At 37.8% G+C, this 27,014-nt stretch overlaps 1 protein-coding gene and 1 non-coding gene across 3 annotated transcripts; one reads left to right on the top strand and one right to left on the bottom strand.

The window, feature by feature from the left end:
* The first annotated feature begins 1,585 nt into the window (after positions 1 to 1,585).
* On the top strand, positions 1,586 to 24,814 carry LOC107878013 (3-hydroxyisobutyryl-CoA hydrolase-like protein 3, mitochondrial). 2 transcript variants are annotated; one of them, XM_047393648.1, is made up of 10 exons: positions 1,586 to 1,795; positions 6,934 to 7,035; positions 7,175 to 7,239; positions 11,689 to 11,823; positions 11,899 to 11,995; positions 19,706 to 19,835; positions 20,443 to 20,621; positions 20,750 to 20,874; positions 21,003 to 21,104; positions 21,601 to 21,852. In XM_047393648.1, exons 1-10 carry the CDS (start codon positions 1,693 to 1,695, stop codon positions 21,697 to 21,699), a joined length of 1,137 nt encoding a protein of 378 aa, XP_047249604.1. In that variant the 5' UTR covers positions 1,586 to 1,692; the 3' UTR covers positions 21,700 to 21,852. The 2 variants fall into 2 exon arrangements, with proteins under 2 accessions (XP_047249604.1, XP_047249605.1); XM_047393649.1 differs by lacking the exon at positions 21,601 to 21,852 and adding an exon at positions 24,222 to 24,814 and having other exon boundaries at positions 1,601 to 1,795.
* Positions 24,815 to 26,093: 1,279 nt separating this feature from the next.
* On the bottom strand, positions 26,094 to 26,199 carry LOC124886280. Its single transcript, XR_007043366.1, has one exon. It is a non-coding gene; the product is annotated as a small nucleolar RNA R71 (small nucleolar RNA).
* Between the last annotated feature and the right edge of the window lie 815 nt (positions 26,200 to 27,014).

The raw sequence follows: 27,014 nt of genomic DNA, 5'->3' as shown, positions 1-27,014 counted from the left end.
TCTATATCTTTTTTTTTCTTGTTAGTTTTTTGTCATCTTATTTTTTTATCATTTTATTTTTTATTTTGATTTTTTTTCATTTCCACTTTATTTTCTCTCTTCTATTTCTCTTTTTTCTTTCCTTTTTCATTTTTTTCCTTTCTCGTATCTTTTTTTTCTATTTTTTTTCTTTTTCTTCTTTTTTTCTTTTATTTTTTTCCTTTTATTTTTACACTTCTATTTCTCTTTTTTTTTTTTTTTTTTCCTTTTTTTTTTTTCATTTTTTTTCTTTTTTTTTTTTTTTCCCTTTTTTACTCTTCTATCTCTAACTTTTATTTTGAAAAGACAAATATGTATATCACATACACATATTCAAAAAACATATAAAATGCATAGCCATACAGATCTGGATTTATATTTACGGTACAAAACATACACATGTATTTACGATATACATATCATATTCTTATTACACAGTAACAAACATAACTATACTATATATCTTCATATGTATTTGTGAAATACAAAAGTGACTCATATAAAATAAGAATATACATATGGATCAGGTATGTATTATGTAAATACATATTTAGAGCTATATATATTTTATACGGTGTTGAATTTATCTTTGAACTGTACATACTATCTCATTTTAGAGAGTAATATGTGTACTTATTAATTTTCTTTTACTGTTTAAGATATCTATCATGTATTTTTTTTATTACCTTTATGTATATGTATATAATTGTTACTTTATTATAGAGATTTTGTGTTATATATGTTTATATATACATGTGAGTTAGATATGTATTTCTGTAAATACATAAGCAGATATATATGCATGTTTTTTTGTTGTAAATATATATGCAGATCCGTATATCTATTTATTTTGTATATTTTTTGAATATGTATAGATCATATAGATATTTATCTTTTAAAAATAAAAGATAAAGATAGAAGAGTAAAAAAAATAAAAATAAAAATAAAAATAAAAATTCAAAAAAAAAAAGAAGTGAAAAAGGAAAAAAAAGAGAAATAGAAATAAAAACGTAAAAATAAAAGCGATTTTTTTATTAAAAAGAAGAAGAAGAAAATGAAAAAAAAATACGAGAAAAAAAAGAAAATGAAAAAAGAAAAAACAAATAAAAAATGAAAAAGGAAAAAAAAAGAGGAGAAGTAGAATAGAGAAAATAAAGTGGAAAGAAAAAAATGAAAAAGAAAAAGAAATTAAAATAAAAAAATAAAAAAAGTGAAAAAACTAAAAAAATAAATAGTTAGAGATATAAGTAAATGATATTTTGAAGATCGTGGAAATAATAATCTTCATATTTGATTTTAATTTGGAAATGGAATCTACTAATATAAATAAGAGTAATTTATATGAATTTAATTAGATGAGATAATTATTTAACTCAACTAATTTGAGTAAAACAAATTACAGTAAATCTTGTTATATATATATTTGTATAACAACAATTTATTTAAAAATAAAATACAATTTAATATTTTTTATAATTATAAAATTATTACTATAAAAATTATAATTAAAATTCTATAATTACTATTTCTGAAATTTTCCTTTGGTTATAAGCCACTTATTAAAAGTAACTCCAAACAGCCCAAAATCTAATTTTCCAAAAATATCTGAGAATCTACTATTGCAGACTTTCTGTTTTCTTTCTTTCTTCGAACAACGCTGCAACTATCGAGATCATGGCCTCCGGTTCCGGCGAATTCGTTAAAGGACATGTCCACCCTAATGGCGTTGCCGTTCTCACTCTTGATCGTCCTAAAGCTCTCAATGCCATGAACCTTGGTGCATTTCACTCCCTTTATTTGATAATTGATTCAAATTTTTTTCTCAGTTGTTTTTATATTTTCCCATTAAATTTGTTCCTCCTATTACAATTCTTGTTACCTTTTTTCCTATTGTTTGTCTTCCTTTAACTGGTTTGGAGCTGAAGATCTGGGCTAAATGTTGTGCCATAAATCAAAATCTAAGACTCAAATCTTTCTATTGTTGTCTTCGGTCCACAATAAATCGTTAGGATTGGTATATTCTTTTCTATCCTGTAGTTTGTAGTTTTTCTAAATCAAGCCAAGTTGTCTTTCTGCCAATCATGTATATTGTTTCCTTTGTTCCGTGTTGAATTAGAACCTGAATTTATTACTTATTATTTGAATAATAAAAGGGGCTTCCTATGTATTAATGTACTAGTTTAGGTGTACGCGAACTTATTATTTGAATAATAAAAGGGGCTTCCCATGTATTAATATACTAGTTTAGGTGTACGTGTTGCGCGCGTGTACCTCACTTTATTGAGTTCAAACGTTACACTAAATAAGATATTTGTTTAAATAATTAAGATGAATACAATAATTAAATTCAACATTTTTTAGAAAATTTATTTAATTAAACCTAACCTTTACCAAAAAAATTTCTCAAAGCCGATCGACATTGATCTACCACTTGTAAATTGCAAAAAGAATGTACAATGATAGAGACATCAAAACAATATAATTAAATTTAACCTTTACAGAAAATTTTTCTACCAGCTGTAAACTATAACAAAATAATACGACAATAGAGATATCAAAATAATAGAAATAAACTTAATCTTTACACAAAAAAATTCTCAAAACAGAGACATAAAAACAGTACAATTAAACCTAACCTTTACCTAGAAAAATTCCTCAAAGCCGTCTGACATTCATCTACCACCTGTAAATTCATCTGCGATCTGTAAACTACAACAAAGTAATACAATAGTAATCACAGAGCTTCAATTTTGATGAAAATAGTTCTTGTCAGAGCAAAATTTTGACACTAAAGAATGACTTGAATGAAAATAAGAAGATATATATATAACACATGTTGAATTCTATTATGCTGGGTTAGAAAATTAAGCATCAACCAATCTAGACGTGCAACCGAATCGAGTTAGATGAGCCTCAATCATATTTATAGAAGTATTTCCTTAATAGAGGAGTCCTATAGTAGGAGTATTATTCTATCCTATTTTGGGAGTATTTTTCTAATTGATCAGTACAAAGGAAAATATTAATTGATTCTCCTTCCATATATTTTAAGAGTCCCATATATTCTAGGAGTCTAGTTAATATAATAAAAATAATTGAATAATAAATTGAAGAAAATAGTGAAAAGACATTTTTGTCTAAAGAAGAGTCTTTTAATGAAGGGAAAAAAGTTCAAATCACTTTTATAAAGGTCTTCACACTTTTAATATATTATAGATATAGATATAGATTATAGATATAGATATAGATAGATATGATGTAGTGCTTAGGGATGCTATCAATAGGAAGGGGTATAGGTTATGTAGAAACCTTTGCTCCCACTCTGAGTCCAAGGTTAGAATCTCATGAATTCCAGCATTCACTTCTTTCAAAGGTTTTTAACTTTTGTAAATTGATGTTAATAAACTCATTCTAAATGGTTTTATAAGCGAAGAAGTTTATGTAAAACAACTTCCTGGTTTTGAACTAAATTCTTTCATCATTATGTTTTTAAGCTGAATAAGGTGATTTGTGGACCACGCTATGATGAAGGACTAGGTCTTCCTCCCTATTACCATTTTATAATATGGCTAAAGCACTAGAACAAATTGCTCCACACAATAGATGTTATGCAGTAAACCTGAAAATATTTTTTTATATATAAAGGCTAGAGAGGGTGCATAGTTGCAGTTGATGAATACATGATGAACCTTTCATAACGGGCCTCGTCATACTCACTGCCACACTGGACCCATCAAGCAACCCAATAACCAATTATTACACTTATTGTTGGTCTCACGTTTATGGACTATATCAATCCCAGGACGCTTAAAATAAAACATTACTTTGGAACTTACTGAAGAATTCGAAGAATGAATTACTTCCTATTATAACATAAGAATGTGCAGGAAATATGGTTTAGCACTAGAAATTTGATGGACAAACAATACAGGAAGTCAGGAACAAACATTTTTAGAATTGAAAATTCTTTCTAGTCCCTCCGTTTGTTGATTTTATCCATTTCTTTTGAAATTTGGTATGGTTAGCTGTTATTTTTGATGTGCTGGTAGATTGAGCAACTCTCACATTGTGTTTCATTAAAAGAAAAAGAAGAGTGAAGGAAAAAGATAAAACGTAGAGCTAGACTGAGCACAAAATAGTAAGCTTTTAATTCAAGAGAAAAGGTAGCATTGACGTAGAATTACTAATAGAAGGTTTTGAAGTTGTTGTGCTGACGTGATGTTTGTTTACTGGCTGGCATAATAAGGTAGGTGTTGGAAATGAAAGTTTTAAATCTTTGAGAAAATGGATGCTGATTTCTAGGACAACTATCAGTAGAAGGTAGAACAACTATCAGTAGAAGGTAGAACAACTGCGTATTGTTTACTGCCAACAATCACAAACAAAGATGTAACAACTTTTAAAGATGAATTATGAGGATAAAGTTCTGTTTAAGAGTTTCTCTGAAAACACCCCCCTCCCCCCCAAGGCCGCTAAGTTTAGAACCTTACAAAATCAGCTACCAAAAAACCCTGTCCAGAAACCTATTTCTTTTAAAGTGCCAATTAAGTCAACTAAATCACCTACTCTCTTCCCTTCCCCCCGCCCCTAATCTTCTAGATAGAAATACTAATTTCTTCGGAAAACCTTGCATTCCTTTCTTATCTCATAAGTAAATGTATAAGATGAAAAATAGCATTCATCATGGAAAATTAAATAAACAACAAAATCCTATTCCATAAGCTAGAGCCTCAAAGAAAAACACAATTTTCACAATAAGAAGTTAGATGGTAGCTTATTTTGTTCCACACAACATTTATCTGTCTAGGAGCATGAAGAAACAATAAAGTGATTAATACTTGATTTCTAGAACATGTTGGACTTGAACCTGAAACAGAAATATTTTAGAGACTACAATGGTGTCATTAAAAAGGTGGAAAAAAGGTTGGTAACTACAATGGGAGGCAAAGTGACATTAATAAACTGTGTTTTGGACAATACACCAACCTATTGCATGTCATTCTACCCTATGCCTAATGTCTTGAAGCAACTGGACAAGCATAGAAGAACCTTTCTCTGGAAAGGTAACAGGGAAGTGCATAAGTTCCACATTGTAAAATGGCCTAATGTAATTCAGCCAAAGTCACAATGTGGGTTTGGAATCAGAGATATAGCAAAGCACAACAAGAGTATGCTGATGAAATGGCTTGGGAGATTTGCAGATGAAGTTCTAGCCTATGGAAGAAGATGGTTGTTGGTAAACATGGGCAGCAAAGTCACTGGTGCCCTAAACACAGTACCTTACCATATGGTGTAGGTTCTTGGAAATACATTAGCAGCTTATGGGAGGAATTCTGACAGAGCATCACCTTTAAGATAGGGAAATACATGCGCAAGATGGCTTGGACACCACGGTTATCAAAAAAAAAAAAAAAGAAAGATAAGGAATGGGCTACACGTCACGTTCTGGAAGGACAAATGGTTGAAAAATGCCACCCTGATGGATAGTTGCCCGTGCCTCTACCAGATAGCCTATTACCCTGACTCAATCATTCCTGACACTGATCGAAGAATACTTGGGACCTCCAGTTTAGAAGAAACATGAATGGCTGGGAGCTGGACAGCCTTTTGGAAATGCTCAGAATACAGAAAACTACCCTATGATTCGGGCAGGCTTCAGACGCCTGGGTGAGCAAAACGAAATCATAGACTCCAGTCGTCTGGAAACTTACTTAAAAGATCAAGCTTCCCACAAAAGTTGAATGCTTCTCATGGACAGTTCTCAGAGAAGCTTGTCTCACGCAAGACAACCTCTGCATAAGGAAAATTCAGCTGGTAGGCAGAAGGTTACATGTGCTGTCAGAATCCAGAATCTGTTGACATTGCCCAGTAGCTACAGACATGTGGTCTATGTTTCTATCTATGCGTATAAGCTGGATCATACCTCAAGGCATTAAAGAAAGTTGAAGGCTAGAATAGTTGGAAAGTTGACAGAGCCATCAAGAAAGTCTGGAAGATGATCCCTTCTTGTATCTTTTGTGTTCGATTGCAAAATAGGAATCACAGATGTTTTGATGGAATTTCTATTCCTTCCCATTTTTCGAAAGCTAAAGGTCTATTGTACCTATAGTGTTGACTCATATCTAGATTTTATCTGTTCACATCAGTCCAGTTTCTTTAACTTAAGCCATATTTTTGCTCTTTTGTTAGCTTCCTGGTTAGAATGAAACGTATTGTAATGGAGCGAACATTAGCATTGGCCACTTTTGTATCCTTGCATCTTCTTGATGCCATCTATGAAACATCTTACTTCATCAAAAAACAAATATCAAAGCTCATTAGCTTGCTCAAATAAGATGTGCATAAGTACGTAGAACACTAACAACATCTATGACTACAGAAGCGGAAATTTGTACTCTTTTGATGATTTGAAGAAAAAAATTGAGGACATGAATTTGACACAAAAGAGAAGAGTGTCTTTTTTAATCGTGAATGGCTATACGTTACAAAATGGCCAAATAAAATATAACATTCTGATTGTGATCTTGAGCATCCTTTTCACTAGTGTTTTAATTATTGGTTTGATGTATAGTTTTTCCAATTAAGGACAGGGGGTAAAGGAGGAAAGGAAGGAAAAATCAGAACACTACTATAAATATTTACTATTATTGGAGTAACTGGTAAAGTTGCTGCCATGTGACCAGGAGGCCACGGGTTCAAGCCTTGGAAACAGCCTCTGGCAGAAATGCAAGGTAAGGCTGCGTACGATACACCCTTGTGGTGGGGCCCTTCCTCGGACACCGCGCATAGCGGTAGCTATAGTGCACCGGGCTGCCCTTTTTTATTTTTCCTCGAAGTATGAGAATTGATATACTGCATCTTCATCTAAGCAGTTTGATTTCTGTTTACCTCATGCTTGATTGATATATGACACAGATATGGACATCAAGTACAAGAGTTTCCTGGATGAGTGGGAAACAGACCCAAAGGTCAAGTGTGTTTTGGTTGAGAGCAGCTCTCCTCGTGCCTTTTCAGCAGGTAACAGTGAAACGTCTTTAATTTACTGGATGTATACTGGAGAGTACTGAGTACTTTATTTGGCATAATTTCAGCATCCAGTTCCTATAGCAGTTTTGTCAATACATCAGTAATCAGTAACCATTCGTCACTGATGCAGGGATGGATATTAAGGGGGTTGTTGCTGAAATTCAAACGGACAAAAGTACACCTCTTGTGCAAAAGGTTTTTCTCACATTATGAGATTTACCCTATAAGTGTACTCAGCATGTCATTTTCTTCTGCTCTGTTTGGGAATCCTTGTTAGTTTCTTCTGCTCTGTAGCTTAGTCTTTGTTGTTTGTAGTTTCATTGGATGAAATTGTCTTGCTGAGTTGATGCTGCTATCTGATGCATAACATAACTGTCAGTGATTTTACCTGAACACAAACTTGTTTAGACCAAAAATTGGCAGTCAGATATGATTGAGGTCTTTCAATCCCTTTAACGTCTACACAATCATAACTATTGTAGCAGAGGTACACACACTAGCTGTAAAACAACAACAACAACAAACCCAGTGTATTCCCACATAATGGGGTCTGGGGAGGGTGAAATGTACGCAGTCCATACCACTACCTCCGGAGAAGTAGAGAGGCTGTTTCCTTAGACCCCCGGCTCAAGACAAAGAATAATTATCAAAGTCGTAATAACTCATGAAACAAGAAGAAATAGCAGAAATAAGACCCCCACAAAGTAATACCCTACGCTGACGAACCAAGGCACCCACCACGCCCATACCCTTCTACTATCAGCTCCAACCTTTGAACATAACCCTAAGACTACCAGTCCGGCTACCCCAAAGCTCCTTAGCTACTGGCTACAACTCCCCCACATGCACTAGCCTTCTAACCTAATTCGCGTCCTCCATACCTTTCTATCTAGGGTCATGTCCTCGGTAAGCTGTAACTGCTTAATGTCACGTCTAATCACCTCTCTCCAGTATTTCTTCGGCCCACCCCTACCCCGCCTGAAACCGTCCAAAGCTAGCATCTTACACCTACGAACTGGGGCATCCGTGCCCCTCCTCATCACATGCCCGAACTATCTCAACCTAACTTCCCGCATCTTGTCCTCCACCGAAGCCACTCCCACCTTCTCCCGAATAGTCTCATTTCTAATCCTATCACTCTTAGTAAGCCCGCACACCCAGTGCAACATCCGCGTTTCCGCCACCTTCAACTTTTGAATGTGGGAGTTCTTGACAGGCCAATACTCCGCTCCATACAGCATGGCTGGACGAACTGCCACTCTGTAGAATTTGCCTTTAAGCTTGGCTGGTGCCTTCTTATCGCACAACACTCCAGAAGCGAGCCTCCACTTCATCCATCCTGCCCCAATACGGTGGGAGACATCTTCGTCAATCTCTCCATTCCCCTGAATCATAGACCCGAGATACTTAAAACTGTCCTTCTTACAAACAACCTGGGAATCCCTACTTTGTTCTCCTGCCTCGAGTCACTAAACTTACATTTCATATATTCTGTCTTGGCCCTACTCAACCTGAACCCGTTAAGACTCAAGGGCTTGTCTCCAAACCTCCAACTTATCATTCACCCCCCCGCGTTTCATCAATCAAAACTACATCATCTGCAAAAAGCATACACCAAGGCACCTCTCCTTGAATATGCCGCATCAACACATCCATCACCAACGTAAACAAAAACGGGCTAAGAGTCGATCCCTGATGCAACCCTGTCAAGAAAGGGAAATGCTCTGAATCTCCTCCCGCTGTCCTCACCTGAGTCTTTGCTCCATCATACATGTCTTTAATCAATTTGATGTACGCCACTGGGACTTCACTCACCTCCAAGCATCTCCAAAGAACCTCCTTGGGAACCTTGTCGTACGCCTTCTCCAGGTCGATGAACACCATATGTAAGTTCCTCTTCCTTTCCTTATATTGCTCCACCAATTTCCGCACCAGGTGAATTGTCTCAGTCATCGAGCATCCGAGCATAAATCCAAACTGATTCTCCGAAATAGACACCATCCTCCTCAACCTCTGCTTGACCACTCTCTCCAAATCTTCATAGTGTGACTCAACAACTTAGTACCCCTATAGTTGTTGCAACTCTGGATGTCCCCTTTGTTCTTATATAACGGAATCAAAGTACTCCATCTCCAGGCCTCGGGCATTTTCGCAGTCTTGAAAATGCCATTAAACAATTCAGTCAACCACCTTAAACCAGCCTCGCCAGTAAACTTCCAAAAGTCCATTGGTATCTCATCAGACCCTGTCGCCCTACCCCTTCGCATCCCGTGAATAGCCTCTCTGACCTCCTCCATCCTAAAACGTCTACAAAAACTGAACTCACGACACTCCTCTGAGTGCTCCAGCTCCCCTAACACAATGTCTCTGCCCCTCTCCTCATTCAAGAGTCCACGAAAATACGATTGCCATCTTCTCTTTATGTGAACGTTCTCCACCATCGCTCTACCATCCTCCCTCTTAATGCACTTCACTTGGTCTAGGTCACGACCCTTCCGCTCTCTAGCCTTAGCAAGCCTATACAACCTCTTTCGCCCCTCTCTCTTCTAACCCCGCATACAAGCTCTCAAACGCTGTCGTCTTAGCAGTCGTAACTACTAACTTAGCCTCCTTCCTAGCTAACTTATACTCCTCCCCATTGACCCGCTTCTCCTTATCATCCTTACTCTCAACCAACTTAGCATACGCCCCCCTTAGTCTCCACTTTCTTTTTAACTTCATTCCACCACTAGTCCTCCGATGCTGTCTAGCCCGACCCCTTGAGACCCCCAACACCTCTCTAGCAGTCTCCTTGATGCAACTAGCAGCCCTATCCCACATACCATCCACGTCCCCCCTATACTCCCACACCTTTATTCCCGTTACCTTCTCTTCTATCTCCAGCGCATTCACTGGCATCAAGCCACCCCATTTAATTCTGGGTCAACCCTCCCCGCCCCTTCTCTTCTTATCCTTCTTTATAACCATGTCCATCACCAGAAGCCTGTGCTGGGTCGAAAGATTCTCACTCGGAATGACCTTACAATCCTTACACAGCGCCCTATCCCCCTTCCTAAGCCGCAAAAAGTCAATCTGAGTCTTGGCTATCACGCTTCGGAAGGTAATTAGGTGATCCTCCTTCTTCGGAAAGCTCGAGTTCACTACCACCATCCCAAAGACCCTTGCAAAATCCAATAGAGCAGCTCCCTTTTCGTTCCTCTCCCCAAAACGAAAACCTCCATGCACATCGCCATAACGTCCCGGTAACACCCCGATGTGCCCATTGAAATCCCCTGCTACCACAATTTTCTCAGAGCTAGGCACACCTCTCACCACTTCGTCCAAAGCCTCCCAAAACCTCTTCTCCTCCTCGTCCAAGCCCACCTGCGGTGCATAAATTCTACACACATTCAGAGTAAATCCCCCAATGACTAACTTAATAGTTATCAACCTATCGCTAACCTTCTTAACCTCCACTACTTGCCCGCTAAGCTCTTCATCTACTAAGATGCCTACTCCATTCGTACGCCTCTCACCACCTATGTACCACAACTTGTACCCATCCACATCCTTAGCCTTAAACCCTACCCACTTGGTCTCCTGGACTCACACAATGTTGATCCTCCTCTTTCTAAGAATCTTCACAAGCTCTTTGGACTTACCCTGAAGGGTCCCTATGTTTCAAGACCCAACCCTCAATCTATCATCTCTTGCATCACGTCTACCTTTACCACCCCTCACTCCATACCCCAAACCTGTCCTAGCACCAGCCCTTGCCCCTACTCCCAAACCAACCCTCCCCTCTTTCCCCACCCCCAAACCAGCCCCCAATCCCAACCCCCTCGGACATGACCCTATCCTACCATCAACCCCCAATGCCACTACTCGTAAAAAAAAATAAATACAAACAAAGATAGAAACAAAACAACAATAGTCAGAAACAGAAGGCTCACGCAAATTAAAAGCAGGCAGGAGACAAGAAATAATAAGAGAAACTTAAACTTAAATGGCAGTAAGCTGACTTGGCCGCCACAGGACATACAGAAGTTTCTCTTAGATGTTCTCCCTATTATAATAATGTGATACATTTAATAATTTTGCATTCTTTAAGTATGTGTAGTTGGTGCTTTGTGGTTAGTTCATGGTGCTGTTCTTAACTGAGTGATGTCTGTTTCCACTAGTATTTTTAGAATGCAAAACATGTTTTTTCTTCTTCGAAATGTTTGTCCTTTTTAAAATTTGTGGGATTTTCTTTTAGCATGTATCCTTCAAGTTGATAGTTGAACTTAATCATGCTCAACTGGATGATGTGCTTCTTTATGTTCTTAATATAGTCTCCTAGGAAAGATGTTTCTTATTTATAATCCTTCGTTTACATATTCATGTGGCGTTGACAATATGTGTACATGCACCCATGTAAAGTGGGGAAATTCATGCTCTTTCTCAGACACACACATCTATTTATGAACCTCTTTAACAGCATAATATGTTAGTGACTTGCTCCACTATTGTTCTTCCACCCGTACCACCTATATCAGTTCTGCCGAGCCTCTGAGTGATGCCTTAATATGTTAATATATGGATATGTTGAAGTGAACACTGCAGCTCAGTTTGTTACTAGACCTTTCAGAAAATTGAAATGTGTTCCTTCTTTATTATGTACAGGTATTCACAGCAGAGTATTCTCTGATTTGCAAAATATTTGAGTACAGAAAGCCTTACATCAGCTTCATGGATGGCATAACAATGGGTTTTGGCATTGGATTATCAGGTCATGGCATCTATAGGCTTATCACAGAGGTATTTTCCCCCTTGTATGAGGAGTACTTATTGCTGCAACTATGGTCTTAATTATACCTCTCAATATTTTTTCAGAGGACTGTTCTAGCTATGCCAGAAAATGGAATCGGGCTGTTTCCAGATGTTGGTTTTTCTTATATAGCTGCACATAGTCCTGGCGAAGGGGCAGTTGGTATGCGTTCTCTCTTTCTTCTTAGGAAGCTGCATTAATGAAAGATGAATTAAAAGAGACTTGAAGTTTTAGCAACACCTATTACTATTGGAGGGCTTTGCGGTAGGCGAAAAATGGTTCTCTATCCTAAATGTTCAAAAACTTTAATCTTTCCATCTCCCTTCTGAGCTCATCAGTCAATGACTTTTCCAATCAAGTTCCCTTTTCAGCTTAGTTATGGATTGAAGAGTCCTTTATTTCTGGTGACAAATCATTTGAATTAATAGATGTTAGCGAGGTTTATGATAGAAGGTTTGTCCTTGTCGAGTGCAGTTGAAGATTCACAAGCAAATCAAGATTGACGAGAACAAGTTGCACTGGGTCTGTGAAGCTTTGAAAGAAGCTTCAATTGGAACTGGAACAAATGCAGAAGATGGGGTAGGACAATGCATGCCCGCACGTAGAGTTTTCCCGAACTCTAACTACTATGGGTGTTGTGGGAGAATAGAAACTCTACTAGTCAAAAAACTAATCTGCAGTAATAATCCCAGTAGAGGAATAAGATAGGGGATATACCGGGACTTTACAGAGAAGATTCTAAGATATATGGGAAGGCATCAACTCCAATATTCCATCTTGCGACAGATCCAAGTGATACATTGAAGCTGCACAGATCATCCGATACTGACTGTATCCATGAAATCCTGCTCATGAAGCACAAGGAGTACCAAAGGGGTGGGGGGGTGGGGGGTGGAAGTAAACATCTTTCAGAATGTCTCATTGGACTAAGTTGCTCGGACTCAGGTGGGGGTGTCCGATACGGGTGCGGATCTAGAGGTCGGATCCTTATCTCATTTTTAAGATTCGGGAATATGGATCCAGGTGCAGGGATTCGGCTAAAAATAATTCAAATATCTAACAATAGAGTTAAGACAAACTATGAGATATTATGAGGAAAGCGAGAGGAGAAAATATTGATCAAGAGAAGAATTCTGACAGGAGATAAAAGGAAAAGCAGTAACATAGTAATTTCTATATACAAGGTAAGGTATTCCATTTCCTTCAATTTCATTCTGTCCAGACTTTCCCCGTTGATTTTGGTCAACGTACCCAAAACGGTTGACCAGATTGGGTACGTATCCCACACCTACACCCACACCCATGTCGTGTCGACACGGGTCCGGCACCAAAAGTGAAGAGTCCGAGTAACTTAGCATTGGCCGCTTCAATGACCCTTTAAATCGAAGTCCCAACTTAGAGGGGATACAAAAATGGTTCGTTAGCAGATGACAATTCATTGTTGTCTCAAAGTCTCTCCCATTAATCACAATCAGTTCTTGTTTGATCTCTCCTGTTGAGACAAGAAGCTGTTCGAATCAAAGCAGGAGAGTGGTTTTGGAATGATAGAAATTGTCTGTGGTGTGGTGGTCTACCGGTTCTGTTATGACGAATAAAAATTAGAACAAGGATAAGTCAAAGCTTTTGGTATTACTCTTCAGGTGTGGTCTGTGGACTATGAACACTTTTAAGACCATTGGAGACTAGTGCAGTGATAACCTTGGTATCAAGAAGGATACAGAGCATAAAGTACAGCTATACTGGGCTCGCTTCAGTGTTTGAAACACTGCTGTAGATCTTTCGGTAACTCTAGATTTTACTCTAGTGACTAGAGCTTCAAAATCTCAATATCAAATGTCAATCACTTTAAAACTCAGATCAGCTGGGAAGAATGGCTCTGGCGAAATGGAAAAAGCAGGGGGGGGGGGGGGGGGGGATCTGATGGAGCAGGTACCTCAATCCAAGGAAACCCTCAATAGTCTTATCTTGTAGGAATGTTGGAGGACACTTGGTCAGCTTTAATTCTGAAACCGACACACCTGTTAACCAGCCAGGTAATGCATGCCTCTCAGTTCCTGAGCAAAGCACACAATTTGGGCCATCTTGAGACATGAATCATTACAGAAAGGAACAAAAAGAAAGGCCCAATTGAAGGTGGGCAGTCTAAGCAAAGAGAAATTAGTCTAGCAGGCGTTGGTCATGAACCAGACTCAAACGCTAGCATGTGTAGTTTAGTATATTACCAACTGAATTCTGCATCAATTCAATTGATGAGCTTCAGATTCACAAAGACAGCACCTCCCCAATGCTGCTCTCAGGCCAAAGTTCAGGACTTTGTCTCTAAGATGCTAAAAGGGCAGCCCGATGCACTAAAGCTACCGCTATGCGCGGTGTCCGGGGAGGGGCCCCACCACAAGGGTGTATTGTACGCAGCCTTACCTTGCATTTCTGCCCGAGGCTGTTTCCAAGGCTTGAACCCGTGACCTCCGGGTCACATGGCAACAACTTTACTGGAGTTCTCTCAGATGCTAATGAAGAAAAAGATCCAGCAGAGAATATCCCTCAATTACGTTGTCTACCTTCTCTGCATATGGATTTGGCCCCGATTAGCAGCTCAGATACCAAATTCTCCTCTCAAACTGCTTACCACTAATATGGTATGAGGGGCTTCTAGCATTCAAATGATAGACAGGTCAACAGTAATTGAGAGTTCAAAGTGGACTAGGAGTAAAGCATTCAGGATCAACACAAATCGGTTCAAAGACGAGCTATTAGATATTATTTTAAGAATGGAGCAACGGAAGTAGCTTCAACTTCAGTAGCAAAAATCAGCTTCTAATCTGGGAAACAGGGAAAAACAAATGAAACGACTAATTTGCGGAGGTCAACCATGATCACAAGGGTTCGGATGACTCGGGTGCGGTTGTCCGATACGGGTGCGGATCTAGAGGTTGGGATCCTTTATGATCTCATTTTTAATATTGAGGAATATGGATCCAGGTGCGGGGATTCAACTAAAAATAATTCAAATATTTAAAAATAGAGTTATAAGACCTAAATTATGCAATATTATGAGGAAACATAGAGGAGAAAATATTGATCTAGAGGAGGATCCTGAAAGGAGAAAAGAAAAAGTAGTAACATAGAAATTTCTATATACAAGGTAAGGTATTCCATTTTCTTCAATTTCATCTAAGCTCTTGTTTTGATTACAAAAATCATTAAATCTGTCTGGACATTCCCAGTTGATTTTGGTCAAAGTACACAAAATTGGTTGACCAAATTAGGTACAGATCCCCCATCCCCGCCACACCCATGTTGTGTCGACATGGGTGCGGCACCGAAAATGAAGAGTTCGAATAACTTAGGTAGGCACTAAAATTTCTTTTTGGGTGAAGCTAAATTTTGAGTTAGAATATGCCGGAGGTGAATGACGAAAATAAGCACACTGTATATCATTTATCTGAAGTGTAAGGTTGATTTTATTGGTTAACAAGAAACAAAAGTTGAAAAATGGTCAACAACAGTGATTCATCAATTGTGGGCAACAAATTGGCTGACTGGGTTGAAGTGAAATCATGTGGTAGAAGGGATGGGATATTAGTGATGTGGGACAAAAGATAATGGAACTACATAAAAACTCCACACCAATTATTTTTCATTTTTTTGCATGTAAGGAAGCATTCAAGAGTAATTCAAATAATGTTTCACCTCACACCAATTCAAGAAGAGAAGAGTTGTGGCATGAAATAACAGGTATAAGGGGGTTGTGGGGTGAGCATTGGGTACTAGGGGGGACTTCATTGTAGATTTGAGAGTGAGACTCAATTGCAAAATGAGGTCCAAAGCGATAAGAACCTTTTCCATCACCATCCAAGATTTATGCATTATAGATCTACCATAACAAGGTGTTTGGTACACCTGGTCCAGTGGTGAAAATTGTATACAGGCATTTAGGATTGACAAATTTGTCATCTCCCCAGAATGCTTCGACTCTTTTAGAGCTATGAAGCAACTAACACTTCCTAAGGGAATCTATGATCACAAACCTATCATTTTTGTAAATGAGGATTGATTTGATAGCTCTTCATATTTCCCATTTGAAAATATATGGTTACAATTAGAAGGTTTCTTAGAGCAACTAAAAGACTGCAACAGAGCTAAAAGGGCAGCCCAGTGCACTAAAGCTCCCGGTATGCGTAGGGTCATGGGAAGGGCTCCACCTTAAGGGTGTATTGTACGCAACCTTACCTTATATTTCTGTTAGAGGCTGTTTTCAAGGCTTGAACCCGTGACCTCTTAGTCACATGACAACAAAGCTGCATAATAGAAATAAAGAAGGATATAAACACCTTGAAACTGAGAGGGGTTTGGCAAGGTAGAAGCCAAACTAAAGCATTAAATGACCTTTTAGAACGTAAACAAGTAGTAGAAAAGAGCAATCTTACACAAGTTGAAATCACTTAGATGATGAACCCAAAACTAGATCGGCAGTAACTAGCAAGAGTAGGAGGTTTGTGAGGCAAAAATCAAGGTGCCTATGGCTAGGGGTGGCAATTGGACGATTTGGGTCAAATTTGGGCGGTTCAAAATGGGTCAAGATCCATCTCGACCCAGATTTGTTTGGGTCAAAATGGATTGGGTCAAAACCAGTTAGGTACCGGGTTCTAACCCAACCCGTCCAATTTTTACAAAATTTTAATTGTTTTAATTGTTCTTTTATAAATTTTTAGGATCGAAAAAAATATATTTTTCTTTATTATGTATATAACATATCAAATAAAAAAGTTTTTTTAAAATATTTTAACAAGATTTCTCAAAATCAATTCGGGTTACATATCAACCCAACTTTAAACGGTTTGAAACGGGTTGGGTTGACATGGGTTGAACTAATGCATGTGCGGGTCAGAAACCAACCCAAACTTGAACGGATTGGGTTTGATTTTGCCACCTCTACCTACCAACCCAAACTTGAACGGGTTGGGTTTGATTTTGCCACCTCTACCTATGACTCAAAGAGGTGGACAAGAAAATTAAGTACTTCCAAAAGATTGCCAACACTCAAACAAGGAATAATTGCATTGAAACACTCCCAGTGGGATTTGAGATCTTTGGGGACAAGGAGCTGCCCCTAAAAGAAAAGATGTCATAAACTTCTATGAGAAGTTCTGTACGGAGCAAGAAAGATGGAGCCTACTGCTAACTTTGAAGATATTGCCACTATCAGAATAAAGTCCGCTATCTGGAGGCAATCCTTGAGGAGTATGAAGTGCTGGCAACTATATAGTGTTGGGAACTATACAGTAATGTTCACCGAACAAGGCACGTGGACTTGATATATACACGACTTTCTATCAAAATTTTTAAGAGTTTATATACGAAAACATCATGGGAGCACTCAGTGATTATCATTAATGTTTGCTGGATGGTGAGATCATGCAATGGCTAATTCAATGCGTTGATCCCCAAGAAAAAAAGGGTAATGGAACTCAAATCATTATGGACCAACCGACTTAATTGAAAGTGCATATAAAATTACAGCTGAAGTCCTAACAGAGAGGGTCAAGAAAACAATAGGGAAATTGGTCTCAAATTAGCAAAATGTATTTATAAAGAACATACTCGACATTTGGTATGACTACTCCTTGTCTCCTTACCTTTTCCTTTGTCATGCTTGTCATGCCTAAAATTCGTCAAAGCTTCCGCCTCTATGGAGGCTTCATCAAGAGTACTAACTTGTCGGCGTTCCAACTCTGTCTTGGCTTGATTTTGTGGCCTATTTATAAAGTAGAACATGTCTTCATCTGTGAGGTTGGGAATTGAAGTGTGAAGAGTGGTAAACTCCTTCACGTATACTTCAACTCTTGAAACTTGCGCTTTGCCTCGTAGATCACATTGTTGGGAAATAAAGCCCTCTTGAACTGAAATTTCTCCCATGTGTTTGATGGCGCAATGCCCCTTCACCATCTCAGACTCTTTTTGTTTCCACCAAAACATATCCATCTTCGAGCGGTACAATAGGACGGTGTTAATCTTGTACTCATCACTCTTCACCTTGTTGCACTTGAAATTATCTCCATTAGTGAAAGAAATTCTCAACCTCTTGTGCATCACTAGCACCTTTGAACATGGGTGGCTTGGGAGCCTCAACTTTGGCCTCCCTCTCCTTGTTGGATGTCGTGGACCCTCCAACTTCAATCTCCACCTCGTGTGCCTCCATTTTGGCCTTCATGGTCTCAATCGTGCTTAATGCTTTAGTGAGCAGACACTCCAAGGAAGTGATGGTTTCCCTCATCTCCAATTTTGCATGCTTGCACCCCTCTAACTCTTTTCGGATATAATCATTTTCCTCAAGGGTGAAGTCTTCAAGAGTCTTTAACTTGTCGTTGACATTGTTCAAACGTTTGCCAAAAATCTCCATAATGTTCCTTGCCATGTCGACCTTTTTGATCCACTCTATTCCAGACGTGACGTGTTTGGACACCTCCTCTTGTTCGTCGTAACTCGCCTGATGGTGAGTGGGGTGCTCGCGCTTCGTTTGGTGTAAGGTTGGACAACAGTTCCTCACACTTATGATTCTTTCTCCCTTTCGGTGTTTCTCAGCAGCATACTGACTGATGTTGGTGGTGCTAACAACGTAAATGTCTTTCTTGTTTGTAATTTCCCTATTATTAATCTTTGCTCTGATACCACATCACAGACATAGACTTCCACTAAGCACACCGTGTGACACTTGACAACTTGCTCACGAATCTTTCATGATCTTGCAAGCTCAAATAAGCTTTTTTAATATTAGATCGCTAAGGGAATGCTAATTTGAAGAAAAACACTAGAGAATTGCCGAAGAAAGCTTTTATATTGCTAAGGACTGTGACGATTTTGCATGATGCCTTTACAAATGAATGTCCCTCTATTTATACTCCTCACCTAGGGACTAATATGCAAATAATAATTACTGCACAAATCCCTACATATTTACAAATAAGCCTCTTTTCTAGAATACTCTACAACTAGAATATTCCAAGGAGCTATGCAAATCCATGGAATATTCCCACATTTCTCTAGAATATTCCCCGGTGGCTTCGGTGGAGGACAAGATGCGGGAAGTTAGGTTGAGATGGTTCGGGCATGTGATGAGGAGGGGTACGGATACCCCAGTTTGTAGGTGTGAGAGATTAGCTTTGGGTGGTTTTAGGCGGAGTAGGGGTAGGCCGAAGAAATACTGGAGAGAGGTGATTAAATGTGACATGGAGCAGTTACAACTTACTAAGGATATGACCCTAGATAGGAAGATATGGAGGACACGAATTAGGTTTGAAGGCTAGTGCTTGTGGGTGGGTCGTAGCCAATAGTTAGAAGAGCTTTGGGGTAGCCGGGCTGGTAGTCTTAGGACTATGTCCATAGGTTGGAGTTGCGAGTAGGAGGGTATGGGGGTGGGGGTGCCTTTGGTTCGTTAGTGCAGGGTATACTTTGTGGGTGTCTTATTTCTGCTATTTCTTCTTGTTTCATGAGTTATTACGACTTTGATAATTATTCTTTGTCTTGGGCCGGGGGTCTAAGGAAACAACCTCTCTACTTCTCCGGAGGTAGTGGTATGGACCGCGTACGTTTTATCCTCCCCAAACCCCACTATGTGGGAATACACTAGGTTTGTTGTTGCTGTTGTTATCCAGAATATTCCGCTAAGGACTTCTCCTTCCTATGTAAGCCTGCCACATCGACAATTTTGTGCCATGTGGCGCCTACATGGCACGACAACATGGAGGGTCATCACATATATGTGTAGGTGGTTGTTAAAGTGAGATGCTAAGAACTATTATGTGTCCATTATCCTGCAAGTGATATATGACCGTACTCTTTTCCCTATTTGCTTCCATAAATTATTTATTACAGGTTCCTATCTTGGACTGACTGGACGTAGGATATCAACACCTGCTGATGCACTATATGTTGGTTTGGGAAGTCACTATGTCCCTTCTGCAAATTTGGGTGCACTGAGAGAGGCTTTCCTGGCAGCTACCTTGTATGTCAGCATTTTCCTCTCTTACAATATGAACCTCAAGATGCAACATGTACAGATCCTTGGCCTGTAGTCTTTTCTTTCGTCTTATTTATGCCGATGGAATTTAATAATGATTTTGCATCTAAGTGTTACAAGTATGTTAAAATTTTTCTATTGTGACGAGGGATAGCCTTGTGGACATGGCCTCCAACCCCAAATGCAATAGTAGTTCGAGCTACCAAGGGAGTAATTAGGAAAAACCATTGTTGCTGGGTAAGGCTTTTTCTCTTTTGGGGATGGGGTGGGGGTGCAAGGTGGGACGGGGGGTTGAAATGACTAAAAAATTCACCATCATTTCATTCATCTTTGTTTTGTCAATTTATCGATCCTTCAAGATTCCAGAAATTGGGTAAGGTTCTTTGCCCCATGTCGTTGGGAACTATTTTAATGTGTATTGGATTGTTTCTAGTAGTTACTTCATGAGGGCCATCTGGTGTCCTATTGCAGAGGCTCAAGATTAGTGATCCTTATTCCTTTGGATAAGTGTTTTTATTGTGTTATTACTACACAACATTCAGTGGTATGCTTGCAGTTTAAAGATGTTATATTGACATTTATTTTGAAACAGCTCCCAGGATCCAGATGAAGAGATCAAAGCACTTCTGGCAAAATACACTACTAACCCTGATTCAGAATCTCGTTTGAAATCTCTTTTACCCAGAATCATTTCCACATTTGGTGGTAACAAGCCAGTTAAAAATATAATAGAGGAGCTCGAAAAGCATCAGCAAAGTGCTGATACTTTGGGTATGCTTGTCCAGTTATCGTTCCATAGATAAATGAATCAGATGCTTTCCAATTTATTCACAGTACAAATCAATACTTGTCGGGCAAGCTTTGTTTTCATTTTCATTTGTTTTTCATCTCCTTGACAGTGGCTGAATGGGCCCAGGATGCTCTGCAAGGGCTAAGCAAGGGGGCTCCCTTTTCTCTCTGCCTCACCCAGAGGTACTTTTCTAGGGTTGCATTTGTATGTGGTAAAAATGAAAATTTGACGAAGGTGAGCTTTTCTCATTTTGTGCTTTATTTTATTGTTCTACTATCTTCTTTCTGAAAAAAAATTATGATTCTTTCACTTTTCTTAGATCCTTAAAACTTTTCTGTTTCTTTCTCATATACCGCATGCAGCTCCCTGGTGTTATGAGAACTGAATATCGCATTGCTATAAGGTCTGCTCTACGTAATGATTTTACAGAAGGTGTTCGTGCTGTTTTAGTGGATAAGGATCAGGTCCGTTTCTTGTTTCATAAGCCCATGATAGTGGAATGTGTTAATGTTCCATTGCTTCTCAAGCCTGGTACTGCATTTTCTGATAGGGTGTTCCGTTAATTAAATTAAGAGACGAGGAGTGTCTTCTTGTAGTACTTGATGACAGTTCCTATTGCACTTTTTCCTTTCTGATAATGGATCTTACTTCCTCCATCCCATTTTATGTGTCATAGTTTGACTGGACACGGAGTTTAAGGAATAAGAAAAGACTTGATGAGTTTTACCAAATTGTCCTTTATTAAAAAATGTACTAGAACTATTTTTAATTAAGTGGGACTAATAACGGTAATAACGGTAAAAGTGGAATTGTTTCTTTGAATAGTTTTGAGACGGACAAAAAAGGAAATGACGACACATAAAATGGGACGGAGGGAGTATTAAACACTGTCTACTGTAGTACGAGTGAACATTTTCTAGGCTTACAAAGTGAAAGCCCTTCAATGGGTACTTTCTGCAGAACCCAAGATGGAATCCATCTAGCTTGGAGGAAGTGAACCTCAATGAAGTGGAAGCTCTCTTTGAACCACTGAGCCCTGAAGTTGAGTTGAATGTTTGAGGTTTGCCAGGATAACTTGGCTCTTTTCAACAGTTGGGTGTCAACTTTTCTTCCTCATCTTTGGATATATAAGACCATATGATTTCACACGTTTAACATACAAAATGTACGTGAGCGCATTCATATATTATTTGCCATTTTTGATCATTGGAATTTTGAGTGCAGCTGGTAGTAAGTTTATATGAATACCTGTTTTCAGGATCCCATTGTTTAAAGATTGTAGGAGGATGTTCAGCTAGACTTATAAGCTGGTGAAACTACACTTTTTGGCTAGCTACATGAGAAAATTAGGTTCAAAGCTTTATTTAAATTGTGATTAAGTTAATTGGGTGTAAAGTGTAATTTTTAAAAGCTTTTTAATTTTTTAAAAAGTCCTTCAACTTCAAATTTCAATTTTTACAATTTCCCCCATTTTCTTATCTTTCAATCTTTCTTCTTTTATTTTTCTCTCTAAATTTCTTTCTCCCCATCTTTGTTTTATTTTTTTTTTTCTCTCTAGATTTCCTCTTCTTCCATCTTCTCTTCTTCTTTTTCTTTCTCTTTTCATTTTCATGAACTATTTTTTTAAAAAAAAATTTGAAAAGTTTGAAAATAAAATTTTTGATTTCTTTTAAAAATGAATGAGGAAATAATACAACAACTTCAGCAACTACGAGAGTTTCTTTAGCAAATACAATAATTGTTGTAACAACTATTATTAGTTGTTGTGTTACAACAATTATCGAAGTTGCTGCAGCAACTTCAGCTGTTGCTACAACTTCGGTTGTTGCTGCAGCAACTTCGAGACTTAATTTTTGAAAAAAAATCTGGTTGTTCGAGGAGCCCACGAAAAAGTGATATTTATGGTAAAATTGGAGGTGTTGGTGCTGGTGGTGATGCCGAATGAGAAGATGACATTTGTTGTGGTGTTGATAGCGATAGTGGTGGAGGAGAAAAAAGAAAAATAGGCGATAATTATGTAGAGGAAGAAAATAATGGTGAATCTGGAAAAGGTGATAATGGTAGTGATAATGATAGTAGAGGAAGAGGAGGTGGCGGCAACGGCAACAAAAAGGGTGTGGAAGAGGAGTGGTGGTGATGGTGTAGGAATCTTTGTGTAAATAATAAAATTTGAGGGTTATAAAATTAGTGTCATTAGCACTGATCTTAAAATTGTCACCCCTACTCGGTATTTAAAACTTGTGTCATTGTTTTTTAGTTTTGAAATATTTCTGTCCCCCTTAATTAATTTGCCCTAGCTGGATGTTTGATACCACAAGTGCTTACAAGGAAAAATTTGCCGAAAGCCATAATCTACTTTTAATATGCAGCGCGTTGTTGACCTGCAACTTGAGTTGGTGGATGTGCATCTGCAAAATATGAACCGTTTAGCTATTCTGTTTTTGATTTTTTGTTTAATTTTCTGTGAATGAATGGATATTTTTTCTGTTTCGGTGAACTTTTCAAAGGTCTTCTTAATTTTCCTTTAATCAATTAAGTGGCGGAGACTTGCTTTTTAAAATGAAATTTGAATACGTTTTCGAAATGATTTTAAAGTTAAACCATTTTCCTGCATAATAAAAAGTTATTTAAATTTTGTTTTTAGGATGTATTTTATAGTGTATCAAAAAGTTTTGGACGAGTTTTCCCTCTTAAAATCGGATTGGGCAAATTTTTGCCAAAAATTGCACTACAGAGGGGTCCTAGGCGGGGGGTAGTAGGTCAATTTTTCAGCAACTTTGTTAAGGTGTTGGGGGAGACTTCTTGCCCTACAGCGACACCCCAGGTGACCCCCCAAGCGTCCTCTTAGTGCAAATCTGACGTCTTCACATTTTGCTTCATTTAAGCTTCCCTCTTTGTTCAACATATATATATATATATATATATATATATATATATATATATATATGGATAAACATATATGGCTCCTACTCAGACATCAAAAAGCCCCATTATGCTAATTTCATGCAAAATTCATTAATCTTCATCCTACACATCAAGATAGCTAACATGAGTGTAATTCATATAAAATAAACTCAACGATATTATAAAGAGGTAAAATATGAGGCAATGATTATATAAATGCATGGCTAAGCCTTACATCAATACCTCACACTTAAACCCGTGCTCGTCCTTGAGTAAGTCTACACTCATGACTAGATTCTATAATTATACCGATTGAAACAATTTACTCAAGCTAAGGGTACAACGAGTATCACAGGTGACACGTTCTTAATACAACATGCTTCAATCATTCCATATTTTTAAAACTCATGAACACCTACCCAACCTCAAGAACCGACTCTACAATATTAGAAAACACTCATAGATCACCTAGTCATGAAATCAAAAAGTTACAGATCTTTCATCAATCATGTGCCCATCCACACAAGTGTTACCTATATTTATTCACAAGTATACAAAATATCACATGAATGGTGATGAGTCGGCAAATTGTGATTCACTTGGCCTAAAAATGGTAAGGTATCATGTCCTCAATGCTAATTTAAATGTGTTTTAATGTTAATTTGGTTTAATTTCAGGGTTACAGTCAAGAGGTGACTCAAATAATTAATAAAAAGCAAAAAGACGAAAGATCAGGGCCAAAAGTGCAAAACATCACTTGAGAAAATTGGTGCATCGCCAAAGTGGCGTGCACATCGTTAAAAAGGAAAGTTATCGCTGATTGGAACATTCTAGACTAGGTCAAAAAGTGGACAAAACGACGATGAGAAGAGCAAATCAACGACGCGTCTAATGGATCAGCATAGCCTAAGACCCATCGTCGAAAGTAATAGTATGTCAATCCACAGAGCTTATTAGAAGGTCAAATTGGCGAGCTACATATGAGTCGGCGCATCGCTGAGCTGTTCAACGATAGACAACCCCTCAGCCGAATTAAACGTGATGGCATTTACGGTGTTTTGAGGCACATTTTTGTCGGAGCTATTTAAGCCGTTTTGGCTAATGGAGACCTATCTTTTGTCATATTCTTGAAGCTTAAGTTAGTAATTGATACTTTAGTGGGAATTTTAGTTGTTTATTGCTAATTTCTTGATTTTGAATTTTGAAAATTTTCTAGAGAATTTTTGAATTCTATGGCTAAATTTAATGACAACATAGGTATATTTTTTTCTCTCTTGCTATGAGTAGCTAATTTTTCTAGCTTGGGGTTATGCATTATTAAGTGTTGATTATTATATGGGTAGTGATTATTTACCTTTACATTTGATTGAATGTTATGATTTTATCTAAATCTCTATGTTTCAACTTAAGAATTGAGGTTGCAAACTCTATTCATGCTTAGATCTCTTGTCTTTCTTGAAAGATAACACAAGAGTGGAGAGATTTAGTTGACAAAGACTTGAGAGCTTCTTACTTAATAGCTAGTGCTAGAAATAGACTAAGTAATTTGAGGTTACTGGTTGCTTGATACAGTAAACATATAGGTGTTTGAAAAAAATCCTTATGAAATTTGTTGGTAGATCGAACGATTACTTTCAATACTTACCAAGCCTAATCATAACTACCACTTGAATTTTATGTGCATGTTCACTTACCCAGACTTATATTCACTCTTAAGAGGGCTAAACTCAAGTACCTCTACTTATCAATTACACTCTCTAGCTTTGGTTTTAACAAACCAACATTAAAGTTGATAATTTTAAAGCATGAAATATTTTACATTAACCCATCATTTTACTTAGTGCATTTATTTTCAACATTGCGTGCCAACTCATAATCACTTATGACACTTGAGGGTGAAACTATCACTTTCATTTTTTGTCGATTCGACTCTGAATCTAAGTTGGGTAAAATATTATTAACTACCACGTAATTCATTTTCAGGGTGTATTTGAACATTATTAAAAATAACCCATTTCCAATTGAATGAAACGTAACATTCATTCTTTGTAGTGTCATAAGTTACTATTTTTAGCCATAGTGTAAGCTTTACTTAATTTGTTGTTTTATCTTTTTAGGTTATAATCTAAGATCGACGGCATAATGAATCTATGTGGTAGCTATGTTGCTATCTTCAATAGACACCTTGATAATGAAGATCACCTAAGGGATGTCGGAAGGGCAAATGAAATTTGCATCCCACCCGTTGAAGGGTAATGGAGTATTTCATGTCACAAATGTGATGCTTTATTTAGTCTAAATGAAATGACTATTGGTTAGTCAAGCTCACAAGGATGAAAACCTCTCTTTGAAGAATTTTATAGATGTTTGCCTCTCGTTCGACATTACTTATATATCATAAGAGTTCATTCGATTGAGGCTCTTTACATTCTCATTGACGGGTGATGTGGTGCTGTGGTTATGAAAATTATCCACGGGCTCTATAACATCTTGGGTTGAGTTTATGGAGGCTTTTCTTGATCGATTCTTTCCACCATCCCAGATGCTCTAATTGAGGAATAAAATCATAAAGTTCCAGCAATTAAATGGTGAACCATCACATGAAGCATGGTTAAGGTTCAATAAGAAGTTGATATAATGCCCAAATCATGAAATGACAAATAAGATGCTTCTCCAAATCTTCTATAGAGCATTGGACCGATTGAACAAGACAGTTGCAAATAATGCGGCCGGTGGATCTATAATTAAACAAATTTTTGGGGTTGCTTCATGGTTTTTAGACAAGTAACAAAGCAAAGTAGAACACGACACAGAAGAGGTATTGAGGTGGCTATGGGGGATCCATCCATATATTTTGTGAACCAAGAACAAAAGAAAAAGGATAAAGAGAGATAAAAACATGGCCAAAGTAATGACATAATTGGATCTCCTCATAAAGCATGTAATGGGTTCAACTCTAAAGGCAACCAATGCCATAGTTTCAAAGGGAACTAAATTTCTTGATGAAGAAATTCAGTACTTGTCAAACAAAATGATGGATTCCTGACATACCTATCAAAGGCAAGACAGGGATTGCAATTGGAGAAATAAGAAATGTGACCATGATGGATACATTCTTCCTCACGATGAGCAAAAGGGCAAAGAGTCTACCACAGTGGGCTTAAAAAGTTATATGAAAGAAGATATCTTGCTCGTATGCTCGTAGGGATTGAGGGAAGTGATAAGATATTTAAGGAGATAAAAAGCAACTTTTCACAACTCAATCAAATGGTCACCTCTCATTTGGCCTCCATTAAGCAACTTTAAATATAATTGGGACAAATATTGGCTCATCTAACCACAAGGCAAAAGGGTGGTTTACCTAGTGACACTATGGTGAATCCAAAAAATAATGCTCATGTCATGGAAATTGTCACTAGGAATGGAAGGACTCATGGTAATGGTGTTTTGAATCTTAATGATATCCCTAA

This window comes from Capsicum annuum, chromosome 7 (assembly GCF_002878395.1).
Source record: "Capsicum annuum cultivar UCD-10X-F1 chromosome 7, UCD10Xv1.1, whole genome shotgun sequence".
NCBI classification, from domain to species: Eukaryota; Viridiplantae; Streptophyta; class Magnoliopsida; order Solanales; family Solanaceae; genus Capsicum; species Capsicum annuum.
This window is presented reverse-complemented; position numbering and strand designations above follow the sequence as displayed.

What these genes read in the sequence shown, in the direction of transcription:
- LOC107878013 (XM_047393648.1), top strand. Translation starts at nt 1,693, where the DNA reads ATGGCCTCCGGTTCCGGCGAATTCGTTAAAGGACATGTCCACCCTAAT. An exon ending in TCCTCGTGCCTTTTCAGCAG is followed by an intron (nt 7,036 to 7,174) that starts GTAACAGTGAAA and finishes TCACTGATGCAG; the next exon opens with GGATGGATATTAAGGGGGTT. An exon ending in TCCTGGCGAAGGGGCAGTTG is followed by an intron (nt 11,996 to 19,705) that starts GTATGCGTTCTC and finishes TATTTATTACAG; the next exon opens with GTTCCTATCTTGGACTGACT.